The sequence below is a fragment of the Schistocerca piceifrons genome, chromosome 7 (genome assembly GCF_021461385.2).
Source record: "Schistocerca piceifrons isolate TAMUIC-IGC-003096 chromosome 7, iqSchPice1.1, whole genome shotgun sequence".
Classification (NCBI taxonomy): Eukaryota; Metazoa; Arthropoda; class Insecta; order Orthoptera; family Acrididae; genus Schistocerca; species Schistocerca piceifrons.
The window spans coordinates 184182453-184198738 of NC_060144.1; the positions used below are offsets into that span (position 1 = coordinate 184182453).

At 37.4% G+C, this 16286-nt stretch overlaps 1 protein-coding gene across 1 annotated transcript in view; it reads right to left on the minus strand.

Annotated features, from left to right (window-relative positions):
- LOC124804893 (centrosomal protein of 135 kDa-like) overlaps window positions 1–16286 on the minus strand; it is a 412291-nt gene that overhangs the window by 16316 nt on the left and 379689 nt on the right. Inside the window, exons 19-20 of the mRNA XM_047265266.1 lie at window positions 12514–12711; window positions 4440–4616 (exon numbers count right to left, since the gene is read on the minus strand). Coding sequence (XP_047121222.1) covers window positions 4440–4616; window positions 12514–12711 — 375 coding nt within the window. The remainder of the gene's footprint in view (window positions 1–4439; window positions 4617–12513; window positions 12712–16286) is intronic.

Consider the following 16286-nt stretch of genomic DNA (forward strand, 5'->3'; position numbering starts at 1 on the left):
TACTGTATGATTAAATGATGATGGCATCCTCTTGGGTAAAATATTCCGGAGGTAAAATAGTCCCCCATTCGCATCTCCGGGCGGGGACTACTCAAGAGGATGCCGTTATCAGGAGAAAGAAAACTGGCGTTCTACGAATCAGAGCGTGGAATGTCAGATCCCTTAATCGGGCAGGTAGGTTAGAAAATTTAAAAAGGGAAATGGATAGGTTAAAGTTAGATATAGTGGGAATTAGTGAAGTTCGGTGGCAGGAGGAACAAGACTTCTGGTCAGGCGAATACAGGGTTATAAATACAAAGTCAAATAGGGGTAATGCAGGAGTAGGTTTAATAATGATAGGAAAATAGGAGTGCGGGTAAGCTACTACAAACAGCATAGTGAACGCATTATTGTGGGTAAGATAGATACGAAGCCCACACCTACTACAGTAGTACAAGATTATATGCCAACTAGCTCTACAGATGATGAAGAAATTGAAGAAATGTATGATGAAATAAAAGATTATTCAGATAGTGAAGGGAGACAAAAATTTAATAGTCATGGGTGACTGGAATTCGAGTGTAGGAAAAGGGAGAGAAGAAAACATAGTAGGTCAATATGGATTGGGGCTAAGAAATGAAAGAGGAAGCCGCCTGGTAGAATTTTGCACAGAGCACAACTTAATCATAGCTAACACTTGGTTTAAGAATCATGATAGAAGGTTGTATACATGGAAGAACCCTGGAGATACTAAAAGGTATCAGATAGATTATATATTGGTAAGACAGAGATTTAGGAACCAGGTTTTAAATTGTAAGACATTTCCAGGGGCAGATGTGGACTCTGACCACAATCTATTGGTTATGAGCTGTAGATTAAAGCTGAAGAAACTGCAAAAAAGGTGGGAATTTAAGGAGATGGGATCTGGACAAACTGATTAAACCAGAGGTTGTACAGAGTTTCAGGGAGAGCATAAGGGAACAAGTGTCACAAATGGGGGAAAGAAATACAGTAGAAGAAGAATGGGTAGCTTTGAGTGATGAAGTAGTGAAGGCAGCAGAGGATCAAGTAGGTAAAAAGACGAGGGCTAGTAGAAATCCTTGGGTAACAGAAGAAATATTGAATTTAATCGATGAAAGGAGAAAATATAAAAATGCGGTAAATGAAGCAGGCAAAAAGGAATACAAACGTCTCAAAAATGAGATCGACAGGAAGTGCAAAATGGCTAAGCAGGGATGGCTAGAGGACAAATGTAAGGATGCAGTGGCTTATCTCACTAGGGGTAAGATAGATACTGCCTACAGGAAAATTAAAGAGACCTTTGGAGATAAGAGGACCACTTGTATGAACATCAAGAGCTCAGATGGAAACCCAGTTCTAAGCAAAGAAGGGAAAGCAGAAAGGTGGAAGGAGTATATAGAGGGTCTATACAAGGGCGATGTAGTTGAGGACAATATTATAGAGATGGAAGAGGATGTAGATCAAGATGAAATGGGAGATACGATAATGCGTGAAGAGTTTGATAGAGCACTGAAAGACCTGAGTCGAAACAAGGCCCCCGGAGTAGACAACATTCCATTGGAACTACTGACGGCCTTGGGAGAGCCAGTCCTGACAAAACTCTACCATCTGGTGAGCAAGATGTATGAAACAGGCAAAATACCCTCAGACTTCAAGAAAGAATATAATAATTCCAATCCCAAAGAAAGCAGATGCTGACAGATGTGAAAATTATCGAACAATCAGTTTAATAAGCCACAGCTGCAAAATACTAACACGAATTCTTTACAGACGAATGGAAAAACTAGTAGAAGCCGACCTCAGGGAAGATCAGTTTGGATTCTGTAGAAATACTGGGACACGTGAGGCAATACTGACCTTACGACTTATCTTAGAAGAAAGATTAAGGAAAGGCAAACCTACGTTTCTAGCATTTGTAGACTTAGAGAAAGCTTTTGACAATGTGAACTGGAATACTCTCTTTCAAATTCTAAAGGTGGCAGGGGTAAAATACAGGGAGCGAAAGGCTATTTACAATTTGTACAGAAACCAGGTGGCAGTTATAAGAGTCGAGGGACATGAAAGGGAAGCAGTGGTTGGGAACGGAGTAAGACAGGGTTGTAGCCTATCCCCGATGTTATTCAATCTGTATATTGAACAAGCAGTAAAGGAAACAAAAGAAAAATTCAGAGTAGGTATTAAAATCCATGGAGAAGAAATTAAAACTTTGAGGTTCGCCGATGACTTTGTAATTCTGTCAGAGACAGCAAAGGACTTGGAAGAGCAGTTGAATGGAATGGATGGTGTCTTGAAGGGAGGATATAAGATGAACATCAACAAAAGCAAAACGAGGATAATGGAATGTAGTCGAATTAAGTCGGGTGATGTTGAGGGTATTAGATTAGGAAATGAGACACTTAAAGTAGTAAAGGAATTTTGCTATTTGGGGAGCAAAATAACTGATGATGGTCGAAGTAGAGAGGATATAAAATGTAGACTGGCAATTGTTAACATCGAGTATAGATTTAAGTGTCAGAAAGTCATTTCTGAAAGTATTTGTATGGAGTGTAGCCATGTATGGAAGTGAAACATGGACGGTAAATAGTTTGGACAAGAAGGGAATAGAAGCTTTCGAAATATGGTGCTACAGAAGAATGCTGAAGATTAGATGGGTAGATCACATAACTAATGAGGAAGTATTGAATAGGATTGGGGAGAAGAGAAGTTTGTGGCACAACTTGACCAGAAGAAGGGATCGGTTGGTAGGACATGTTCTGAGGCATCAACGGATCACCAATTTAGTATTGGAGGGCAGCGTGGAGGGTAAAAATCGTAGGGGGAGACCAAGAGATGAATACACTAAGCAGATTCAGAAGGATGTAAGTTGCAGTAGGTACTGGGAGATGAAGAAGCTTGCACAGGATAGAGTAGCATGGAGAGCTGCATCAAACCAGTCTCAGGACTGAAGGCCACAACAACAACAACAACAACAACAACAACAGTTTGAATAATGATATTTATTTTTGCAACTAGGTAACAATCATTCACAAAAAGTCTTCCAATTGAATCTGCGGCCAGATCATATAATTATCTACACACAATATCTCAGCAGTTGAAATGGTCACCATCTTAAGGTGAGAACAATATCTGCTAATCTCATTAATAAATAGTGTTCTCACATGAAGATGGCAGCCAGTTGGACCACTGAAATAATGTGTTTTGATGACTGTATAATCTGGCTGCAGACAAAACAATAATATATTCAGTTAAGATGCTGGAAAAGTCTACACAGTCACTACAGAAAGTAATATTGAAATTTGTAAAGTGGGAAATGTCTGCTTGTGTCTGTGTATATGCGGATGGATATGTGTGTGTGCGAGTGTATACCTGTCCTTTTTCCCCCCTAAGGTAAGTCTTTCTGCTCCCAGGATTGGAATGACTCCTTACCCTCTCCCTTAAAACCCACATCCTTTCGTCTTTCCCTCTCCTTCCCTCTTTCCTGACGAAGAAACCGTTTGTTGCGAAAGCTTGAATTTTGTGTCTATGTCACACACACACACACACACACACACACACACACACACACACACACACACACACACTCGGGAAGCCACTATACAGGACATGGCAGGACACTTTCCATCTGTCACCTATAAATTTCTGCTACTCATATATCCATCTTTCATTTTGTAGCATTGTAGCTCTTACTCACATCATTCCTGTTGTGATTTAATATTTCAAATCATAGAAATTCGGCAGAATAATAACAGAAATTCCTGAATGGAAAAATATGTAAAATAAGGCAAAAGTGAGCATTTACTTACAGAATGTTGGTGTGTGTGGTGCACAGAAACAAGTTACAAATTTGGGAAATTTGTGGTAAGGTCTTATGGGACCAAACTGCTGATGTCATTGGTCCCTAAGCTTACTTATCTACTTAATCTAACTTAAACTAACTTATGCTAGGGACAACACACACCCTATGCCCGAGGGAGGACTCGAACCTCCGACGGGGGGGTGCCGCGTGGACCGTAACAAGACGCCTCAGACCGTGTGGGTACCCTGCGCGTCAAGCACATAACAGAAAAAATTTAACACTACCTATTGAGCTCCTTCTCTTTTTCTAGTAAGAGTATAGACATTCACACACAACCACACAGATAGCCAAACATACACACTCAAAGTAGCAGCTGGACCGGTTATTGAATATTGGTTACAAAAAGCAGTTGTTGGGCGGATGGAGGTGGGGAGGGGTTAGGAAAGGATGAACAAGTCAAGGAGGGGGTAGCACGATAGTGTGAAGCAAGTCTTTCACCATATATCTCAGGTTGAATTTTCTTTCTACTACAGTAATCACAAGCTGAAGTAATAATTTCGACAATTTCTTTGAAATTTTGTTTACCTCTTATCACTCTTCTACATCACCACCAGCAACTAGTCAACATAGCTATAAAACTGACCTTTATCCTCTGTTCATCAGACTCTGCTGCCTGTTCCTGAAGGGCCTCCTTCTGGCTGTCCAGAGTGACACAGAGGTCCCGAACTGTGACAAGGTCTGCCTCTGCTCTCCGCAGCTTGTCTGTATGTTGTCGAATTTGTGTTTCAAAGCCTGCAACTTTTCCTGTCAGTTCTGCAATCTGGAAAAGAAAAACAGATTGATTGTAATCAATCATGTAATTAACAAAGAGCAATACATAAATAATCTTCAGTAACATAGAAACAGAGAGTAATTAAAAAGGATCTCCCTCTGAATATCTTCCTTCACTTGTTTATTTCTTTCACATCCTTTATGTTTCTGTTTCCCACCCACAGCACTTTTACTTTGCTCCATTCATCTATTGTCTGTTAATTTTGCTGTCATTCTATGAATTTCATCATTGCTTCACTATCTACTGTCTCGTATCTCCTAACACAATGCATATGCTGGTGAGCGAACAGCTAAGTAAAACTTATTGAATCATGGAATTGTAAGAGTTGGTTCAGACTGCGAGGCCAAATCTAGGGTAGGCAGCTGGACTGCCCCAGTAAGCCATGTGGTCACCGGCTTTATCAGGAGTACAAGGGAGCAGCTGCTCCTTGTAATATGACTCGAGAGGGCCTTTTGCATCTGGTAGTCAGTCTGTACAGATCAGTCTTGAAGTAACATGTTGGGGAACCGATAGTGTTGTTTCACACTTGATTTTGGGCAAGAATTTCAATATTTGGCCACACTTAGGAAAATTCCTCTTCTCTCCTCCCCCCCCCCCCTTCCCATATCTCTGACCTTGACCCTTGTTTTATAGACACTTAAAATGAATTGGTAAATTGGTTGGGCTCATTAGAACACCGGATATCAGAGACCTTAGTATTTAAAATAGTTTTAACCTGAAAATGACTAGGATTATGAAGTTTCAGATAATTCAGATTATGTAACAATTTGCTAATAATAAGCCATAAATAATATCTACCTCTTTTCTGTTAAAATCAAATGTGAGGAAGAAAATGAAACAATATATGGTTTTGTTTAAAATTCCATGTAAGAAGAAAGAATATTTAAGGAAGAAACAATATGTCTAATGGTTTAAATGCCCTGCTATTGTAGTTAAAACTAACTATGGAGAAAGAAAACGAAACTGCACATTTTCAAACGCATTTTTCTTCTGAGAGTCAATTTTAACAGAAAATATGTACATTCATGTTTAAAAGAATATATAACCTATGCCCAACCGAATATTTATTAGAGTGTCATGTAAAAATTACATCTGCAGAGAACCAGATATTAATTTTCAAGAAATTATTATTTACTTTTTCAAGCGTTGAAGTTCTTCCACTAGACTTGATTTTAAAACTTGCTTTGTCAGCAAAGAGAACTGTTTCTGCTTATTGGATATATGATGGCAGTTTATTTATCTACAACAAGAACATGAGCAGACCCATTGCCAAGCCCCATTGTACAACTCTTGTGATTATTCTCCATTCCAAAGATACTGTTTCATTGTGTACACCCCCAGAGCTCCTTAATACAACACTATACATAATTTTATTCAGATAGTATAAAACCCAGTTATCAGCAAGATCTCTGATGACATAATATTTGAGCTTGTTTAGGAGAATATTGTGACTGCACACTCAAATGCTGTTTAACAAGTCACAGTGAACACAATTTGGCAATATTTTGTCTTTTTAATTTTGTATAAACTCATTGGTGAATTGCAAAATAGCATGTTCTGTGGAAAGACACTCTTAAAACCCATACTACGACTATGTACCTTATTTTGAGAGTGGTGTGTTATGGTTCTTGCATACATAATCTTTTCCAAAACCCTGAAGAAGCACATACACAGCAGGACTGGTCAACACTTATTAATATCTGTGTTACTAGCTTTCAAGTAAAAGAGTGTGACAAGAGGAGCATATTTCAGTCTGCTTGCAAGTATTCTATGTGATAGAGATGTGCTGCATATATGAAGAACAGGATATTAGTATATTACTTGAGATATTATCAGTGACATCAGCATTTCTGAATTTCACAGGTGGGAGCTTTCCCTGCAATACATCCCACTTTTCCGTAACCCTCTGACCTCAACCTTCGTTAGTCACTGTCCTCACCCATCCAGCCCCTGTTCCCATTCCAGCACTACACAGCCGTCATTTCACCACCACACCCAGTCTTTTAATTTCTGTATTTTTATTTCTCTCTTTTCCGCTACTTACCCCCTCCTCTCTCCGCACCTTCTCTCCTGCCCTCCGTCTAAATTTCACTGTCCGTCACTCCCACCATACTATCCCTCCCCCTCCCTGCCCCAGCCTCCTCCTTACCCCCACCCAGTCACCACTCCCATCATGCACTGGTGCTGCTGCTCGCAGTGTAGTTTCAGCTCTCTGAGACTGCAGGTGTGTGTGTGTGTGTGTGTGTGTGTGTGTGTGTGTGTGTGTGTGCGCGCGCGTGCGAATTATTAATTCTGAACATTATAAAGGTTTATATGTTATTTTTAATCAGTTTCCTTAATAATAATAAATTTCTTATAAAATGTAATCTACACTAATAATAAAACTGCAAAACTGTCATGTCCTGCTTGAATACATTACTCTACAAAACTAGTAGATGAATTTTCATGAGATTATTACAGATAATTTGAGCATAGCTTTGGGCAACATATAGGGCTTACTTAAAATTGGATCACAGAAAAAAAGATATTGTAGCTATAGTTTTAGGAGTCTGCTCAGCTTAGTACTTTGGTAGTATGCCTTCAGATGTGGTACACCAAAGATCCAGTAGATGGCAGTGTTGGTTCTTTTCCCTCAGTGACACAAGTATTTTCCAAATCTTTATCAGTGACAGAGCTAAATGCCACAACCTTATCTTCACAAATGAAAATTAACATAGAATTTACTCAGCTAGGATATATGAATTTACTGATTTCACTCTGTATATTTAAAACTTAATCAAATTGCTTTACTTCTTCCAATAGGTTTTATTTATATTTGACTTCTTGACTAGAAAAATGAACTTATTGACAAAGTGATCCTATAAGTGTTGTATTTTTACTAGTTGAAATACAGAACCCTAAAAACTGATGGTACACAAAGGCACAACTTGTGCTGCAAAGCACGGGTATATCGCTAGCCATTCCTATTTCTCTGTTTGTCCTTACCATTTCAAACAATTTCCTGTCGCTTCCAATATAAATGTTTAATCCTGTGTTTCATTACATTTTATTAGTCTCGTAATCTTCTTTGGAAAGTAGCTGTTGAAGACTGATAGAAACTGATCGATAAATTGCCTGTTGGGTTCTGTCGTGGGTTCCATAAAGACATTAAATTTAGAATAGACATCTGTCACATTACGCATATTCCTTCAGTCAAGTTTCTGTAAGGCTGCCTTGAAACTTATTGTTTTCAGTTTACTAATTACTCTAACTGTTTTCCATGATATCACTTCACTTTAGTCAGTTAAGTTATTCATATGGCTAGCTGTGCATCACGGTCAGAGGGGTCATCCACTCACTACTTGGTGTGTTGGGACTCTTGCTTTTCATGTTGTATGCCGATGACACTGCAGACAATATTAATAGTAACCTCAGACTTTTAGCAGATGATACAGTTATTTATAGTGAAGTACTGTCTGGTAGAAGCTGCATAAATATACAGTCAGATTTTGATAAGATTTCAAAGTTGTGCAATGATTGGCAACTTCTTTTAAATGTTCAGAAATGTAAAACTGTGCTCTTCACAAAATGAAAAAAAATACATCTAGTACACTATGGCTGTAATATCAAGTCACAGCTGGAATCAGCCCACTCATACCAATACCTGGGTTCAACACTTTGTAGGGATATGAAATGGAACAATCGTGTAGGCTCAGTTGTGAGTAAAGCAGGTGATAGACTTCAGTTTATTGGAAGAACACTGAGAAAGTGTAATGAGTCTACATAAGATACTGCTTAAAAATCACTCATGCAACCAGTTCTAGAATATTGCTCAAGTATATGGGACCCATACAAAATAAGACTAACAAAGGGTATTGAATGTATACAGAGAAGGGCAGTATGGTTGGTCTCTCTGTGGGAGAGAATCACAGAGATACTTAAGAAACTGAATTAGCAGGCTCTTTACGATAGATTTAAACTATCCCTATGTATTGCTCACATAGGAGTCGTGAGGACAAGATTAGAATAACTACAGCATGCACATTCTTCCCCCGCTCTGTATGTGAACAGAATAAGTGGTACAATGGAACGTACCTTCTGCCATGCACTTTGCGGTGGTTTGCAGTGTATGGATGTACATGTAGACGTAGGTAAACTTTTATATCACCTACAAAAATGTTGACAATTATTGTATTGCTTTTTGGTGTAGTTCCAGTGGGAAAATTAACAACAGAACTAATGTAAGTGTTAAGTAACATTTCCGAAAGATGTCTTTTGTCTGGGTATTTTAGAAATTAATGTTAAAATCTCTACATTCACCATTTGCTTTTTTCTGTCTGCTTGTTGACATAATACTAAGTCTTTAAGAATATATGGAAGTTTACCAGTAGCAGCAATTCACTATCACAGGTTTCCAATCACTGATCTAAGCAGAAACTACTGGTTTCAGTAGATTTGAAATTGCTCATATTTTGTACATACTTGGCAATCCTCCTTTTGCCATACTTTCCCTATAGAAATAGGTTGCTAATTTATAGTCTTCTATATTTTAACACATGGATCCCTGGCTTTACAGTGTGCTGAGACAGAAATAATCCACCAACTTCTTTGTGACATTCTAGACCATTAACTTTGTGTTTTTAGTTTTCTAACATTCTGATGCATCATGTAAAGTTATTCAAAGAAGTTTGTTTTGTGAGTGACAATTTATCAAGACCTCTTTTAAAGCACTCACTGAGTGAGGTATTTAGACCAAATAAGGCTTATCTCTCATACCCGTAATCACATAAAATCTACCACTAGTCACTGGTGAAGTTTTCTTGAAAAACACAAGACTGCAAAAACCATAAAATTTAAATCCTTAAAAAAATTGATATCAACATTTTGTATATTTCAATTTTCCTTATGGAAAATATGTACTACCACATGTAAATTAACTTAGACAATGAAATATTTAAAGTATAAGATTGAGTTTCTGTGATAATCATGGTACACTTTATTTAGGAAAGATGTGAGAAAATTGTGCAGCTTTAAAAAAAGAACCCAGTATTAAAGCCATTAAAGAAAATAAAGGCAACAGTTAAACAACAGAACTTCATCATCAAATATGAATAAGCGTTGCCCATACTTCCTGCCTTTTATATCATCATTATAAATCTAATTACTCTATATTTTAAAATTTCCTACAGAATTTGTGGATAACTTCCTATATTAAATAGGCACGATGGACAATAAATGCTAAAGCCACTGGCAAGCCACATTTAACATGAGTCAGTCACTAATAGCTGTATCTAAGGAATCAGTCTCCACCAGTCAGTTGGGGCCATTGCTTACATATTCATAGTAATAACAGTCACTGTTGGTTAAACACTGAAGATGAAACTTTATTCTACCAACAGCATACAAAATTGCAATCTCCAGATGAAGGATCGTTAATAACCTTGGTTACACAGTTGGTAACTATAGTACAAACAATAATCAATAAGGCAATATACATGAAATCTATAATATGTGGCAGAGATAAATACTGTGAGCAGTGTTTATAATCACAACATAGTGGACTGCTCCCCACCATTCTCTCCAGCCATCCCCAGGGAGTTTTAATTGTTTGAAAATTATTGTGCCATGACTAAAAATGGTCAACTAATTAATAAAATTTAAATTTTAATAACTTGTATATGATCCTAGGCTGTTTTTATTTAAAAACTTTTATTCTAATTTTTTGATCACTGTTTTCCAGGAACAATGTTTCAAAAGTTGCTTAGTTTTATGTTTACTTGTTCATCTTCTCATAAAATTAAGTTCATTTTGAAATTTGAGAATGCACTGAGATTTGTTGTTGCCACTACCACTGGATGATTGGCACTGTGTCTACACCAGTACTCTGTGACATGTTACTCAAATACTAAGGTGCAACTTCAGATTGATGTACATTTTTTATCATCTGTATGTTTTCACAAAGGATTATTGTACCAGCATAAATTCAAAACTAAGAAAAGAATAGAATTTGCCAGCCACGCATGGTTGAACATGTCTATGCTGGGTCCAAGTTTATTTTTGAAGTCTTGCATCCTGATTAGTGGAACACGAGTTGTTTTTAAGTGCTCTATAGGGAAATTATTTGTTTAATGAACAAATTGTTATGGACTGAAACTTGGGATTTGAACCCTTTAAAAGTTTAAAAAACATTCCATCATCCGTGAAATTGTAGTGACAGGTGTTTTTTGTGCAAGTTTGGAGGGAAGATGTTGTTACAAGTGATATTTATTAATTGAGAAAATTTTTGTCTCTTTAGGTGGGAACATTTTACAAGGAATTGGCAAATGAAAAGTGAACACATTCAATGAAGGCAAACATACTCTTTTATCACTGCAATGAACTGCTGCCAGCCATGGTCATGGCCAAAACCATCAAGCAGCATTATAAACTACCAAATCATCTACCCTATCTAGAGGACTTGCCCAAAAACTCTTGTGGAAAAAAAGAGGACATAACAATCAAAGGAAATTCACACATTGACACATCAAATGAAGAAATCATGGCAAAACAGCTCATGTTTTGGAGCAAATCAACAGATCTTTCCTATTAATTCTAAGGTCTTAAATAGGAAAGAAAAAGTCAGTGTGAAGTATTTTCTGTTAAAAACAGATTATACTTAAAAATCTGAGACACACAATTCATTTAAGAGTAACTGATTTTACAGTCATCATTTGGTTGTGAAACTAATGAACCATGTATGAATAACTTCCAGAGTTCTGTTCAGCTTACTACAGGATTACACAACACAAGACTCTATGCAAATAGCACTGTATGAGAAACTGGAGATACAAAACCTACAGTCAGTGTGCATTGCCATGAACATGGCTACCTACTGTAGCTCTGCCAGCATTATCACTTCATATTCTTATATAACTGAACAGTTCCACTATCTACTGAAGTAACAGAAACCTGGCCTTCACTTTCATTTCTCCCACAGTCTATGCACAAATTCATCAGTATCAGAGTATCAGAAACGGAGACCAGTTTAACTCTCAAGATATTCTCTTGAGATTATTTTACAAGACTGTATGCATTGTGCACACAATTCTGCATAGTGAAAGTAGAGAGTTCCAATTTTAAGTGCTTCCTTAGTCTTTGATAACTGGCAATTCTTTAATTTGTAGGGGGCAGCTTTCCAGTCCAAAGGCAAACAAGGGTACAAAACTGCTTTCAGCATCCCTGCTCTCTCTTGAATGAGGGGTCTCTGCTCTTACTGGAGATCACCAATCATCAAATGATATCATTCTTAAAACTCCTGGTAGGTTGTAGCAGCAAGTCAGGTTGTGACATACTGGAAAAGCTCAGTTGATGTCCACTAAAGGCAAAGATTCACATATGAATCCTAGTCAAGTACATAATAAAAAGCCCTATTATTTTCATTTAAAATATTAGCAGTAGCTTGGATGCTAACTACTAAGGTCATGATGATATAATGCTCTCTCACCTTTTTCTATTCCTAGAAGCTCAAAATTGTTATGCCTTTTATTTAGTATATTCCCATATTAGTTCAGACTGTAGAGCTTTAAAAATATTTTGTATGATTTAAATACGTTTATTACATCAACAATCAATCAAACGAGTATTGGTATGTTATGTTCCTCACACCCTTCTCTTTCACACCAATACTTCATGACAATATGATGTTTTTCAATAATATACTCTTTTCCTTATTTCCAATTACATTCACTGCTCCAAACTGTTCTACTACAATTCTACCACATCCTTATATAATAGCTATTAGAGCATGTACCATATGATACATGCCTTTATTTTGTGCTACAAGCAATAGGCTATACTTCAAAACAAATATCTTTAGCAGCATAATTGAACTTTCACATGACATTTCTTGCTTTAAGTACAATAGTACCTGAGACTCATAGCTGTGTACCAAGGAATCCCTTGTTTCGAGTTCCCCTTCGAGCTCAGCAATGCGGTCCTCAGCAAGCCGCAGTTTTGATTTTTGTTCTTGTGCTTCTGTTTCTAAACTATGGTTATTACTTTCCAGAGCTTCTGCTTCCAGGCTTAGGCCACGGAATTGTTCCAACATTTCAGAACGCTCCCGTTCCTGAAAATTAAAAGCAGCATGCTAAAGATGTGATACCAAATAATTCATATTCATTTTGAATGAAAGAATACATGACAGTGGTATAATATTCTACAGACTGGTTTTTGGCTGTTACACCATAATCAAGTACAAAGATAAATACACGGCTCTGAAAGATTTTAAAATAGTGCAACTATAGAATACCTCAGTTGGTTTCCAATGATGACAATGGCTGATTTCTCATTAATTACTAAAACAAGTGGAATTATTTAAGTAAAATGTGTTTTAAAAATATTTAGGACAAATGAAATAGGTGAGACATTAAATAATGAACTACATGAAAAATTACAAAATGGTTCCAAGAAGGAAAATAAGTTGAACAATATATAGTAAAATTTCATAACATGTTCCCAGAGGGTGACTGAACAAGATAAACTTCTCCTTAAAAGGCCCAATATTACAGACAGATACAATTTAACACGTGAGACTAAATGGGTTAATTAAATGTTGGGCTCCATAAGGTTCCCTTTCTGTGCAGCGACTGTGGAATATAAAATTATAAAGACTGTAGCAACCAGTCGCGGAACTGTAATTATACATAGCAAAATTTTCAGTGGACAAATGAGACTGTAGTAATGTAAATAAAGGAAAAAAATGTAGCATGTGAGTAAGAGGAGTCACTGATAAATTGGTCTGGATGAAACTGTTAGCAGTATCTTTAGTCAGAAATGGTGAGTAAGTGAACTGTGTCTGATTGTTTAGTACTAAGCTTTGGCAAGTGGCTGTACTTTTAGTAATCTCCATTATTTCAAGGTGATTCATCTTCCTTCTATTTTGGATGCTATGTAAGATTTCATGTTGGCCTTCTTGAAGTAGGTACTCTGCAAAAGTAGAGTCTCCATTTCCAAGTCACCAACTTCTATGGTTTTCCTTCGAGTGGGTGGATATTTGACTTGCCAGATGGGCCTATTTAGAACCTATCAAAATTACAAGTGATTTTCTATATTTCACTCTTTTCCAAAGCTGAAGTACTGTCTTTACCACTGGGGAAAAAAGTGTCCATCAGTGTCGCGCACATAAAATTATGTTTTAAAGTTCATGGATTTAAACTCTCTGGCCACATTCACAGACACTTTGCTAAACATGAACTGTGCACCATTTATTCAGGTCTGAGATGGTGGGTCAAATACAGGGTGCAGAAGAGAGAGAGAGAAGACCTGTTATTTTTGTTTTTTTATGCACTATGAAGTCCACCTTGGCAGGAGTATAGCCATTGCTTAATGCACTTTGTCTGACTGTGTTTAATTCAGTTGAGAAGTTGTCATAACACTCTTGGAAATGGATAGTATGTGAAGTATCACTGAATGAAAGGCAGTATGGTTCTGAGTCACAGGGTGTTGAGAATCGGCAGGTATTACATTGTCAGTAGTGGTAGGCTTCCTATAAATCTTGGAAGTGTAAATGTGATCATGAATATCTGCAGTTAGGACTAAATAATTTATGGAGTTACCCCAAATCTGAATTGTAAATTTGATAGTGTTGAGCTTAGAATTTAGATGCTTGAGGAACATTTGAATTTGTCTGGTAATACCTGCCCACAAGCTTGACACATCATCAACATACCTAAACCAGTATCCAATATTGGAAGTGAGTGGGTTATTTTCCAAACAACATTTTTCAAAATTGTCCATAAAGATTTCTGCTAGGACTGTACTGATGGTAATCTTACAATTAGACACTAATTGTTTGTATATCTTTAAGCAATGAGAAGTCCAGGATGGAATAACAACATTATGAAAAGGATAGATTGCTACTCAGCACATAAAGGAGGCATTGAGTCACAGACAAGCAAAATGAAAAACACTGCTGAACAATTAAGCTTTCAGACAAAAAAGTCCTCCTTCCAGAGCAGGAAACACACATTCACTCAGGCACAACTCTCACACATATGGCACTGGGGATTGCAGACTGTGACTGTGTTTGACACAAGCCTTAATCTGCTGGGAGGGGTGGTTGGGGTAAGGATGTGGCAAGGGGTGGAGATGGGGAGAAACAGCAATGTAGGGGTGTGGGAAGATGGTGTGCTGCCTGGGGGAATGTGCAGGGATGTGGTGGGGACAGGATGAGCTACCAGGTGCATACGCTGGGACACTGTGTTGACCTTGGGTCTCTGCCACTAGCAGCCCATCCCATCCCCATGACATCCTTGCTTATTCCCACAGGTAGCACAGCATCTCCCCTACCCTAACCCTACCTCTACTGGCCCAATGCTGCCTGCTTACTCCCACAACCCATCCCAGCAGATTGCTAATCAGGTCAGAAGCATTCATAGTGAGCAGTCAGGCCCCAGTGCCTGGAGATAGTGCCATTCAAGGTGTGTACAAAAAGTAATGAGAATTTTTGTTTTTCTGAAAGCATCCTGAATGATGTTCCATGCTGTAATTTTTCATCAGAATTCAACAATGTTGGAACAAACTTTGCTGCTACACATTTCATGTTCAAAACATCCAAAGAAATTGCTTGACATGAGATAAAGGATATGCCAACATCATCAGCAACCTCTCTGATGGTGATTCAGCAATTTTCCAGAACCATTTTCTTTACTTCTTCAACAATGTCATCTGTGATTGAGGTTCTAGGTTGTCCAGGGAGGTGGTCATCTTCAATGTCTTCTCGACCCTCTATAAAATGTTTATACCATGTGTAAAATCTTGTATTACTCATAGTCGATTTACCAAAAGCCACAGTCAACATTTCAAATGTGGTGCAGAACTTTATTTCATATTTCAAGCAAAATTTAATGTATAAAATCTGCGAGATTAAAAAAATTCCTTAACTTTTTGATCACCTCATATGTGTGTGAGTGATGCTTGTGTGAATACGTGTGTGTGTGTGTGTGTGTGTGTGTGTGTGTGTGTGTGTGTGTGTGTTTGTGTGTGTGTGTTTATTTTGGAAGGATGATTTTTTTAATTGGAAGCTTAACTGTTTAGCATTCTGCATCAGTGTGCCTGTCTGCGACTCAACACTTCCTCTTTATCTAAAAGCTTAAATGTTTAGCAGTCTGTTCCATTGTGCCTGTCTGTGACTAAATGCTTGCTCTATGTAGAGAGTAGCGATCTATCCCTTTCATACTATTGCTTGTATATCTTGCCACAGAAACGGAAATAATTTTGTGTAATAAATTAAGAATTACAACACATACTTTCATAAAATGTACTGCTATTGTATAATTAATTTTAACAATACAACACTTGCAAATTATTGTTCGAAAAAATTTTACATCATCATTTTAAAATTATGTAACTGGAGTTTAGCATCAGCTTTGAATGTGCTTTATAAGGGTGTATCATAATTAATGGCATAAACACATACAGCTGAATGAATATGACATTAGAAGCAAAAAACTGTCAGTATGGGCTCTGAAACGCATACCTTAAGAGCTAGGAGCATTACTTCATCTTCGATACTGTAAGACTGCAAGCTCTTTGCTTTCCATATTCTGGGAGAAGGTAGTATGGATCAAAACAAGAGAAAAAAATATCCAGTAAACATGGACTCTAATTCGCATACCTTAAAAACTATGAGCACTTGGGGAA